Raw genomic sequence first — 12,758 nt, forward strand, 5'->3', positions numbered from 1 at the left:
AATTAACCATGATACCACTAGGCAAAGCTTCCCAACCACCACTAAGACCACAGGTGATGGAAATTTACTACTATTCTTAGCTTACCTGACGCACCAGCAGAAGCAGTACAACAAATATAAAAACATTAATTCTACTCAGAAACCTTGTGAGTGTCCATCACTCCAGATCTGGTGAGTGTCTACTACCATCCTATTTGAAATCACTTCTTTCAGTTTCCTTTCAGAAGAAATAGAGTTACCAACAGCCTAATTTTGAAGTACGAATATTAATTTAAAATAGTATAAAACAAAGCAATGAAATTATGTCACCATGCACATAAATAACAAGCTGAATTAGTACCACACAGGCAGCCTTAGCCTTGGTAAATTCACAGTATGACTTGGTGTCCTTCTAATAGCATTACTCTTTTAAATTTCACACCCACACAGAACTGAATTATCAAAAATAAACATTTATGAAGTATAACCAGCACACTAATCTTTACCCTAAGAACTATTTACACCAGCTTTTTAAATTCACGTGGCTTCTTTTGCATCAAATTATCTAACATTACGATAGCTAATTATTCTTACTAACAGATTGTTGTTGATTGTTCTTATAAACTACACAGCCTTTCACTGATTGGCTTAGAACCCTAACTGCCTTAAGATATACTGAGAAAAAGTAGTGTCTTGGTAATCTGCATCATTAGTGCAAACTTAGAGATCATTCTTAAAGCACTTCTGTGCCTGAAGCATTTTAGCAGCTGGCAAAATTAGCAGCTCGGTAATACACAACAGTTTTCTTTCTATATTGCTACTCTGACAGAATATAATTACTGTATTTATAGTGTAGAATTCTTGTGACACTGATTCACAAGAAAGCTGCTATTACACCTTAGAAGCTGGGAGAACATTCTACATACACACCAGCTATAAAATTTATACAAATTGATTTCTAGGCTTACAGATGAGGATTTAAGGAGTTAAAAGTCATTGATTGCTCTCATAATGTTATCTTTTTGTAGTTTAAGTAGCTTTTTATTAGAAGCTGACTCACTTTGAATTAAATAGGTCACAAAGGCTACCTAGCTAGAGGTAAAATGAGGAATTATTACACTGATAGAATTCATTTGTATATACTCCACAGCTCAAAAGCATTAATTCAGACATAAGGAAAACCCTAACACACAAATCTACCACCCTGTTTAAAAGCTTTCCACAGATGTTTGAATGTTCTGGATTAACAAATACAGAAGGACAGCTCAAGATCCTGCTCTGTTTACACATGAAAAATGGTAATTTTACCTGAAGTAATTTATTACATCTAAAGTGAGTGAAAATGGCACAGGAATGTTTCTGTTAATAGGAATATATATCAACCTAACTACTTGACCCAAGCACAGCAAGCCATTGAACATACATTTTAACAAATAAAACCAAAACCAAAGCAAACAAAAAACCAAAACCACACAAAAAAAAAAGAAAAAAACCCCATCAAAAACCACCCAAAAAATGAGGGGGGGTTTGGGGGAGGGGGGAGAGGCACCCAGTTAGTCAGATACTCTCCTCTTTTTAGTTGTATGTATTTAATTCATACTCTTTATAGAAGTATTAGGGTTTTAGATTCTATTAATTAGAATTTTCCCTAAATCTTTATGGTTTTATTTGTCAAAAAAACTCCAAATCTCCTTATCAGCTTCATGAAAACCCCATGGTTTTTACTCTTCACACTTCTGCATGCAGCTACTAAAATTATAAAGGAATGTAGTTAAGCTCAAATAATGAATTGCAGCCACTGTTTCAAATAAGCCAATATATTAATCCTCCTTCTTTAAAATGCTTAAAATCCACCCACTGAAATAGTAATGGTAAAGCCACAGCTTGAGGAGGAACTAGATTCCAGAAACATAGCAAAGGACCTAACAAATAAAGAGTTGTTTAAAAAGAAGTAAAAAATTTGTCTAGAGGAAGAAGTAAACACCTTCAGTTATTAAGGCAGAAAGAACTGGGTAAATAAGTCTTAATTCAAATTGCAATTTAACATTAAAAAAAGTTTCCCAAAATACATAAGAAGCACATCCAGCATTTTATAATCTGCTGCACAGAAAATTTAGCATTTTGATACAGTGCATTTTGTCTCTGCAGAAGAAGGTAAGGTCAGGCAAAACAGAAGCTGCCACTCACTTGCAAACAGAACTGTGGCAGTGGATGCTTACGGGATAATAAAAATGGCAAAAAGAAGAAGAAATATAACCTTAAAAAGAATACAGCATTATTATTACTAAAGTGTAAACAAACTCTTCAGTGCACTAGTTAATAGTACTGAAAACAAACAGAACTTCTCATTCTTACAGCTAAACTTTATCTCCTTCCATCAGTCAGCAGCCTTGGCTATCTCTTCACAAGAACATGTTCCACAGCTCTTACTGAGAAGTTTCTATGCTTCACAACAATGTTTTTCTAGCATTAAACATGCCTCTTCTTACTCATGTGAGATTATAACAACATCAAAGCAAATCTGGTTTGGATTATCAGAAATGAATTGCACTACTTGTAAAACAGTAAGGTAACAAGACTAACACCACCAACATAGACAGCTCCATCACAAAGCCACTCAAATTAAAACTACCTAAAAACTCACAGCTGTTTCATTATCAGTTCTACATGAAGAATCCTCTGGACTTTCCACTATGAAAGATGACCTCTGTATCAACATCTGGACAAAATACCTATGCAAACAATTTAAAAATTACAACACAAAACACCACAGCCAAACCCATGATGAAATAATCCCAAATTTTTGTAACTGCTTTACTTAATTCTACCTGACTAAACACAGTATCTTGCCCATTTACCAAGTATTAGCAGCATAAGCCACATCAGAACACTTAGCCATATATAATGCAGTTTTTATGAAAAAATTTATTAAGGTATACAAACCCTGCAGCAAATTCTCTCAGCAAGCTTAGATATGGGAAATTATCAATTCACTTGCCTAAACACAAGCATTCTACTACATTTGATGTAACTGCAAATCAAGTTGACATTTAAACCCTTAACTAAGATGTGAATGTTGTTCTGCAAAGGCCCTTTTTAAAGAGGACAAGTAGCCTTGAACAGACTTGAACAACAGCCCTCCCACGAGCAAGTGTCCTAATTGAGATGTTCAGAGTGTCACAGAAAATGATACATTAACCGACTGGAAAGACATACAATCATTTGACAGAACATAAAATAATGAAAAAATTCATTTCTTTAAACCAGATCCTCTGGTTTGACTGCAGGTTAATGACAAACTGTGCATATTGTTGATTTTACAAGTTAAGTAGGTCAGCAAATACAATAGAAAACTACTGGACTAAGTCTGAAAAGCAAACACATGACCTGACAGCACATATGCAACGTGGTCTTATGTACGGGTTTGCGTTTCTTAATGTAACTCAATCCAAGAACCTGCATGGCTGTGGATAACTGTTAAAACCTAGTATTATCATCCCCTGACCATGTATTATTCTAGACATCAAAACTCCATCTCATTTAGGATAAAGAGGCAATTTCTTTGAAAAACACAAATTTTCTGTTTAGTTTTATATGCTTCAATGCTTCATTAGGGTGTAGGCACAAGACAAAAATCAAAAACGCTCTTCAGATGAGCTTATGATCTAAGTGACAAAGACAAGGCTGGGAGAAAACAGAACAAAACAAAAGCCTGACACTCTGCACTTTATTTTCTCACTATATGGTCTGTGCTCCACTTTAAATGCTGAAGCTTTGTAAAATTATAAACTAATAAAAAGGTTACACGGAGAAAAGCAAGGATGTGTGCATAAGGAACAGAAAAATTCATATAAATAGACCACAAAAGGCCATTTTGTCAGTAACACAGGTACAAGGTGGTGATAAATGAATTTCTAAAAGCAAGGTTAATTATAAAACCATAACTCCTTTAATTTAATTTCAGGAAAAGCTTAGAATCAACAGAGTGCCTACCCAACAAACAGAGCAGACACAGCTTCCAACTGTGTGCTTCATGGCTATTGTGAAATAATTCAGAAAACCAAAGTGCAGAATTGTCAACCACTACCTCTCTCAAGTAAAAGTTTTCAGTTAACCTCCTGCTCAAAAATGCTGCCAAAAAGCAAAGGCATATTCTATACATCTTTGGTTTTCTGTTACGTGCAACTAACTGGACACTGAAAAGTCTTAACTGAGATGCCTTTTCCCTTCATGCACGTAATTATGACACAGCTTTCAGGCGTAATCTACTTTATATTAATACAGGAGACACTGAAAACCTGGTAAGTCCTACTGAATAACCACATGACAATTTTGCATTTCGTTAGATAAATTCATCAGTGTAACATTTGTTTCATTATGTAATTGCACATGCATCTTTTTAATAGAAGCAACAGTAAACTGTTCCTGACAAATAAAAAGAAATTACCTTCTCAGAGAAGTGTCTAAAGGGCATAAGTAAGAGACCAGCATTTCAGGGGTTAAATGACTAAGGAAGAAAACACAGCAGGAGCAGTAGGATATCTTAACTTGCATTGATGCTATCTGTGTCATATTGCTCACCCTACACAGCCAACACAACCACTTCTTTCAATATCAAGACATCTATTGTCCATTCTGCAATCAAATTCTACATTAAAAGCTACACACGATAATTCCGTGAATTATTCTGCTTACAGTTCTGAGAAGAAAACATAATCTTGAAAGCATAGTGAAAGCATTTATTTTTAACAGCACTTGTAATTAAAAAAAAGACTACAGAAACAACTGCAGATAATTTCAATGTATTTATTCATATATCTTATGAACTTTATGCACTGTGTCACAAGTAACTCCCTTTATAGCATGGCAAAATTCCAGGTTACGGAGCTCACTTCCCGAGCAAAAGCACAGTCCCCTGTTTTGTCCTATTGTATGCTTAGATTTAAAGCACACATTGACTTCAACTCGTAATACAGCAACAGCTAGAGACCGAAGAGCACACGAGAGAGCTGTGAGAGCTGTCTGAATATCAACTTACTCAGCATTTAGAATGAATACCAACTATTTGACAATCTAGGATTCTGATATGCATGCTTTCCCAAAAGCTTATTTTAGTTCATTTAGGTGTTCTGACTCAATATCAGATCATTAGAAAAAAAGAAACGAAAACACGGGTTTAAAAACCAAGAGTAAGTATAAATCATAAGCTGAGAAGCATATAGGTAATCAAAAAATTCTCCTCTGAATAAGTAGATGGGACAAGCTACTCTTGGCTTCAAAGGGCTTACAAAACTGGTTTTGACTGGCAGAGTCATAGCAGATAGTCCCAACAACCTACAGGAGTTTTCATTAAATATTCAAGGCCAGTACTTATTCCTGTCACTGCCACAAGTTTGTTAATACTAAAGAAAGGAAATGCTGAACCACATTTATATGTACAACCATGTCAGCAGACTATACTTGCTGCACACAACTCACTTGTCAAGGGTTAGGTAGGGAACTCCAGTTGTCTATGGCACCTTCTTTCTTAGCTGCATACCTTGTCCCTTAATACTTAGAGCCCTGTGGGTGAATTTCTAGAATTCAAGAGATAACTAAACCAATTTGAAATTAAAGCCACAACTGTTAAAGGAGTAACACTTTCAAGAGGGCCAACTACAATGTTCCTCTGATCCTTTCATCAACTAAATAAACAAGACTTCTATTTGTTCATTAAGCTTAACATCCCTGTAAAAAGACATCACTAGTTCACCATAAGACCCATTAAAATAAAGGTGCAAGCAGGAAAGATGATGACACACAGGACTGCACAGCTGCTTTGTGAAACCTCATCTTCAGTTCCCAAATCAATCTACTAAACAGCAATTATCTCATTATAGCATTTCAGAAAGGTTCTATCATTCATTGATGTTTCTCATTTCAAGCATCCAAACGTCTGACAAGCTTTTCCGTGCTGTCAGTGAAAACAGTTATGCTGGCTCATAAAGGTCAAGGAATTATCTAAGGTGTCTAAATCTAAAACTTCTGATTTAAGGAAAATACTTGGAGCAGACGTCTCCAGAGTGGGGGTTATTTAACAGAACCCAATAGGGAGCAAGAAAGGATTTTTGGTACCATTAAAAAATAAAGTAAAAATTTTAAAATGTGTTAATTTTGGCATTACCTCATTCTTTTTTGCTTGTTTTGTTTCTTTTAAATCTCTGGAACAGGCATCCAAGAGATGTGGTTGATGCCCAGAGTCTACTAGTGTACAAGAGTATTTGAACAATGTTCTTAATAACATGATTAAACTTCTGATTGCCCAGAATTGGTCAGGCAGTTGGACTAGGTGACCAGTGTAGGTCCCTTTTAAATACACAAAGTAAAATTAGAGTAGAATAGAACAAACTATGTTGAGTATGCTTGATAATGTGTATACTAGTACAGTAGCACATGCGTATAATTCATAAATAAATGTCAACATATTGAGGGGCCGTGCTCAACGACCTTTCACCAATACTGACGCATGATTGCAATCATTCACCTGAGTGGTCTTCTCTATCCACAATCCAATCTCTCCCAAAATGTAAAATAGTCAAGGACTTTTTGGTTCAAAAACACCAGCATAATTCCATCTGGCTTTTTTTCCAATGCCAGTTACCCAATTTTGAGTCTTAATACCTGTATTGATTCCAAAACAGGAAACAATAGACACTTTGGGATAAACTTTCCTTAGTTCCACTAGTTCTTAGCACACAGTGGGTGAAAAGGAGTTTTAACATTATTATGTCACCTTAAAAACACACATACTGAATGTAAACTCACGCACCTGGAAGCATTTCAAAGAGCCCCTTGTTTCTGAAAATTTCAAAACAGAACTTTCCCAGTCTCACCACCTCATTCTTACACAAAACCTTTGATATATAGCTGAGATAGTAACAAGTCTTAACAAGAACACTAGCCTGAAGGCTTTTCTACTAGAAGAAATCAAGTTAGTTCAACCTGACTAGAATTTACCCTTGTTCCAAAGAATATACTTCTAACAAATGAAAACATTTTCTAGAATGCAGTAATTTTGTTTTATCAAAGTTCAAATATATGATTTTAATCTTCACCTTCAAAAACAAATGTGAAACTGAAAAAAAGAAAAGCCTGGGGGAAAAAACCCAACAAACCAAATCAGGACCCCAGCCATATATATAAAAATAATGCAAGAAATTCTCTTTAAAAATGACCTTGACCAAAACCTTTATTCTTACAGGTTTTTGATAACAGCCAGTTGTCTGCAGAGGCCATGAGACTGTAACACATTTTTCAGTTTAAGATCAGTCAGTGGTCAGGCCTGGCAAAGTCGGCACCTTCCTCAAAAGCACTCATTTACAAACTGAATCAAAATCTAGTTTAAAAATATTAATGACCTGTGAGCTTAGTCAACTCTTCTGCACCAAGTGAATTCTTCTAGTGCTCTGTCTGTAGCCAGTCATACAACGTTTAACATTTCAAAACAAGTCCAAGCATGCAAGATAATGAACCTCTTCCCTGAGAAGAGACCATAAAATAAACTACATTCTAGACAACAGGGCACATCTTGTGAAGCATTTCATGAGCCTGTTGTTTTCTGTGTCTCTCCACGGAAAAGATCGGTTCTGCTGTTGTTGACAGACTACAATTACAGGTTCCACAACTGCCAAAAGCTAAGAAGTTTAGTACTTTATGCACATGGTGTGCCATAAACTTAAGAAAACAGAGGCCACATGATATTGTGTGAAGTTACTGGGCTGATTATGTGTTAGCTAGATACCTGTCTAGGTTCAAAAAACAGTGTCAGCATCCCAGCCAGGAACTGGTGAACAGCCTTGCAGAGCATAATAAAACATAATGTCATGAAATCTCAGCATAACTTAAAACGAGATTTTAAGGCTATGACTGTCATTTGACATCTTTCAGTTTCAGCTTTCTAAAACTGGATTGCTGGTTTTCTTTGGTAATCTGAGATGAACTCTATAAACCACCTAGATCTGGAGATATTTATAGACAGATTTAGGGTCTAATCTAGGCAGTATTTAAAAGGATCCAGCATCAAAATTTAAAGTCAGTATCACAGTTTTCATTGACGGCATCAAACTGACCAACAGCATTTTTGTTACCACACTAACACGAGTTAAAACCAAGGCACTTAATGTCAATTGTTCAGTTTCAAACTAGATATAGCTACAGCAGCAAGTCCCATGTAAAAGCCATGACTAGTCTTCTGTTACGGCCACAGAACTTTTAAACTTTCCATAAAAAGAAAAGTTTGTGAACTTCTGTGTTATAACATTCTGGGTAGTGATAGATTTTGTTCTGTGTTTTACAAAGGGCGTTTCATATCTCCTACACTCATACCTTCTTTTATATAAAACACAGAAAATACAAATGTAAAAGATATGAAGCATTATATGCAAAAAACCCCCACTGCTACAATTACTCCTTATGTTAAGCACAGACAGCATGTAGCGTTTCAAAGAAAAAGTTGCTTGGAAGTCTAATTTTTTAGAAAAAAACGGTGTTATCTGCAAGCAGATTGACGTTGCATATTTTCTTAACACTATAATCCTATCACTAAACATCGTGGATAACCGCTCAGATTCACAAATACTGAAATATTCAGTAAAGCTAGCCTCAAATTTTACAACCATTTCTGGAAGAAGAAAAAAAAAAAACAGCAGACGACAGGTCTTTTCAGCTGGGAGCAGGGTCCGAGAGCTTACAAGACGACGGATACTCACTCTGCAGTACCAGATGCTTAGCTGAGATGGGAACAAAACTGCGAAGAAAGCCCTCTGGGGATCCGTCTGGATATGAAGCGGTCGCTCCAGGGACTCCAGAGGACACAAGAGCCTCTTGGGCCAGCCGCTGAGGAAATACATGGCTGAAGATTTCCAGAGGAGCTGGCGCTCAGCCTGCTCTAGCCTAGGCAGGGGGACAGCGGGGGCATCAGCGGAGGGAGAGAAGCAGAGTCCGCGGCCGACCACACATAATCACCGGCAAAGCGACCGGACCCCTGGGCTCAGCACCACTGAGGACGGGGGACTGAGGCCACCCCGACGCTGGGGCCGCCGCCGCCGGTGCCGGTGCGGGGACAGGGGAACGCCGCAGCCGCCGGGGGCGGAGGCGGATGCGGGCTGGGCGAGGGCCGGGCGGCCTGCGGAAGGCGGCGGCGACGGGTACGCGGCCGGGCGGTCACTGCTCCGAGCGGGCGCCGGGGCGTTGCGGCGGCGGCAGCGGCGGCTCCGCCCTCCCGCGGGCGTTTCGCCCGCCCGCGCTCCGGGTCGGTGTCGTCGCCGTCGCCGAGGCCTTCGCCGCCATCTCCTCCCCCTTCCGCTTCCGCTCCTCTTCCTCCTCTTCCTTCTTCCGCTCTTCCTCCTTCTTTGGATCCTCCCCCTCCCTCTTCTCTTCCTCCTGCTTTTCCTCTTCTTTCTGCTTCTGCTTCTGCTCCTCCCCCTCTCCCTCCTCCCTCTCGCCTCGCTCCGGTGTTCGAGGCCCCGAGCGGCGGTGGCGGCACGGGGAGGGCGGGGCTGGGGCGAGGCCCGGTCGAACGGAAGTGACGTCACAGAGCAGCGCGTCAGTAGTCCGGGCGGAAAAGGCGCGCCTGGCGTCGGGGCTGAGGAGACGCGGGGGGGGTGCGAAGGGACAGAAGCGGAGCGGGGTGGGGCGGGAGGAAGAGGAGCAGGTGGAGAGAGAACAAGAGCCGGGGGTGACAGGATAAGGAGGAATGGGTTCAAACTTAGAGTAGGTTTAGAGTAGTTTTGAGGAGGAAGTTCTTTGCTGTGAGGGTGGCGATGCCCTGGCACAGGTTGCCCAGAGAAGATGTGGGTTCCTCATCCTTGGAAGTGTTCAAGGCTAGGTTGGATGGGGCTCTGAGCAACCTGGTCAAGTGGAAGATGTCCCTGCCCATAGCAGGGGGCTTGGAGCTAGGTGACCTTTCAAGTCCTTCTGACCCAGGCCATTCTATGGTTCTGTGATGAAGTCCATGTGAGAAAGCCTTGTGAGTCCCCGGTGTGAACATTGCCACTGAGGCTGTTTTGGGGACAAGGTGAGTGCAGGGCACGGTTGCTTGCACGTGGGGTGTGCTGCATCTTGGGTTTGGCATCAGGCTTCTAACAGGTGCTGGCACAAATGTTTCTCCCAACTGAGGAGTTGGATCAAGGATCCACACTGCCTTATCCAACACCTGTTCTTAATCTTGTTTCCATGATTGCCCAAATGCTTTTATTCACACACTGCGGAGAGAGCAGGAGCACATGGTGCAAAGGATGAAAAGTACAAACTGAGGCTATAGCTTTAGAGGTAGTAAATGAAGCTTGTTAGTTTTTTTTCTGTAACTGGAAGATAAAATAGAAAATAGTAGAAATAGAAGAGAGCTAAAGGTAAGGCGGCAGTGCCTGTGTTGGGAAGGGCTATTAGTAGAAATAATCAGAAGAGATTTATGAACCAGTCCCCTCGCACTGCCTGTTAGACGAGTTAGTCTGGACTGAGCTGCCAGGAAACACATCTTACTGCATGCAAATTACCCACTCCTCTTCAAAGAACACAGTCTGTCTCCACACCTAAGGTCTTTCCTAACAGCTTTCTGGTTTTGTTACCATATGAATTTTTGTTACCGTATGAATACCCTGTTCCAGCTGAAATACTTTCATCTGAACACAAGCACAAAAAGAGAAGTGAGTTAAAAGGACATATATATTAGAATCCTAACAAAACCATAATATCATTTGGGGAAAAAAAGTAATAAGAGAACAAAATACCCAGATATTTCATACCTTAAGCTTTTAACTGGGCAAGTTGGAAATGCCTTAACATCAAATTCCCCGCTCTCAAATATATGCAACCAGTGCTTATCCTACAAACACCCTCCTTGTTGTAGACTCTTCTCAGAATCCTTTTTGATCCATGTTTTTGACTGCTAGCCTTCTAAATTAGGAAGTAGAAATTGTATTAGGAATGTGGGATCATCATTTTATTGACTCTCCCTCTATTCCTCAGATTATGAAATAAATGGCACAAAATACATCAAAGAATAGTTACAACTTCGGAATCATCCTTCTTCTGGATTAATTGCGTTTTGCCAAGTTCATTTTACTTGAAATTAAGGAGAAATTTGTCAAAGGAATTTCATGAAACAGTTAGTAAGGAACCTGCATGTTTTTCATTTGTTTGTAGCTTCCTTCGTTAATGGTGCAGCATCCTAACATGTTTGTGTAAGAAGCAAACGTACTTCCAGGTCATGCTGTTTGTGCATGTGGATCAATGCCAGTTTGTGTGCTGAGACCAGCTTTAATGAAGGAAACAGGTACTGTTTTTAATAGCAGCTACATGGTAGGATTTTTTGGTAACTGTACATTGTGCAAAAAGTAGAGACTGAAGCCTTTGCAATTTTTGGATTGCTGCTGTTCTTTTCTCTGTGGAGAGACAGGAGGCATATATTTGAAATTAGAAATAATGATGATGGCAGTGTGTCATTAAAAATGTGACTATAGAAACCCTCGTGTCGATAATACAAATGTGATCCAAAGTATGTAATGGTTTTGGTACATTTTTGTAGGCTGAATCAAAAACGTCTAGATGCCTAGAATGGTAATTCAGTAATGATAGACTTTTTCTAATAACAGGCTGTTTGTACTTGACTAGAAAAGCATTTCTGAGCGTTGTGGTATGGGAATGTCGCTCATAGTACTTGGGATGCAGAAGTTGTGTAGAAATTGAATGCGTGCAGTGGACCAAGCTCAGAAAGTTTCTTGAACACCTCTGCCTACCAAGGCACCATTACAGGAGATAGTGGCAACACTATCATAACAAAGCTCAACAGCATTGTGAAAGCCCTTTGTCCACTTGTCAGTTGTCATCAAGTCGACCAAGTTGAAAATAAGTCTTGATTGCAGCTGCCTATTCAGTGACAGTTGTGTTGTTTTGGAAACAGCACTCTTGAGATTGTTGTGTCCTGGAAAGGAAGAGCTCATACAGCGCTGTGGGAACATGCAGGGACATTGAAATGTCATAAGCCTAGGTACATAAGTTTTCTTATTAGCAGGCTAGTGAAAGGAAGGAGGAGACACTGCTGGTGGCAAAGCAGGTCTGGATTGAAAATGCTGGACAAGGGTAGTTGTTCTGTGTAATTGCCTCTGTTAAGATTCCTGATGTTGATGTGCAGCTGTTGCCCTGAGCTGTCTTTTGGATTGTGCAGCTAGCTCTCACCTAATGCTGTATCTGCAGCTGTTGTATGAGCCATGACAGAGGGTCAGTTCCTGCGTGAAGTCCCCCTATTACGTCACTACTAGCAATGCAGCTCGAAGTAAAAGAAGAAAATTCACAGAAACACTGTTAATGAGGCATGGTCAGAGTCAGTGTCATGAAGTTTTTGCTGTGCTGCTTACATGTGCAGGCATTGTGGCATATAAAACACAGAAAGGGTGTGACAGTGAGTGAGCATCTGTGTTATGTACATAAAAATGGCTTTATTAAGTCATCTGCACTTTGTAAAACTGGTTGTGGAACAAATGAGTCTTTCACCTTGCAGCTTTCTGCTGAAGAAGTGTAAAGATTGCTGTAGATTAGCCTGTTATTTAAACTGCCCATGTTGTTAGTCATCCACTGATCCACCAAAATGGACATTTACACTGAGAACAGTGCCATATAAACAGGACAAGGTAGGACAAATATTCAAATCATTTTTCCACAGAGAGAGACCATCCACAGAGGTGTTCTCAGAGGGTGAATTTTAGTGGTTGTTTCATCCTTAAAGATGAAATCTAAAGAAGTAT

General features: G+C 39.6%; 1 protein-coding gene across 5 annotated transcripts in view; it reads right to left on the reverse strand.

Annotated features, from left to right (window-relative positions):
* Positions 1–9,147, reverse strand: part of RIC1 (RIC1 homolog, RAB6A GEF complex partner 1) — a 47,039-nt gene extending 37,892 nt beyond the window's left edge. For 3 of the 5 annotated variants that reach the window (XM_048292736.1, XM_048292737.1, XM_048292735.1), the window contains exon 1: positions 8,727–9,142. In XM_048292736.1, the coding sequence (XP_048148693.1) occupies positions 8,727–8,867 (141 nt within the window). In that variant the 5' untranslated portion in view covers positions 8,868–9,142. Of the gene's footprint in view, positions 1–8,726 lie in introns of all 5 variants that reach the window. The other 2 variants (XM_048292738.1, XM_048292739.1) reach the window with 1 other exon arrangement.
* Between the last annotated feature and the right edge of the window lie 3,611 nt (positions 9,148–12,758).

Source organism: Corvus hawaiiensis, chromosome Z (genome assembly GCF_020740725.1).
Source record: "Corvus hawaiiensis isolate bCorHaw1 chromosome Z, bCorHaw1.pri.cur, whole genome shotgun sequence".
In the NCBI taxonomy this organism is placed as follows: domain Eukaryota; kingdom Metazoa; phylum Chordata; class Aves; order Passeriformes; family Corvidae; genus Corvus; species Corvus hawaiiensis.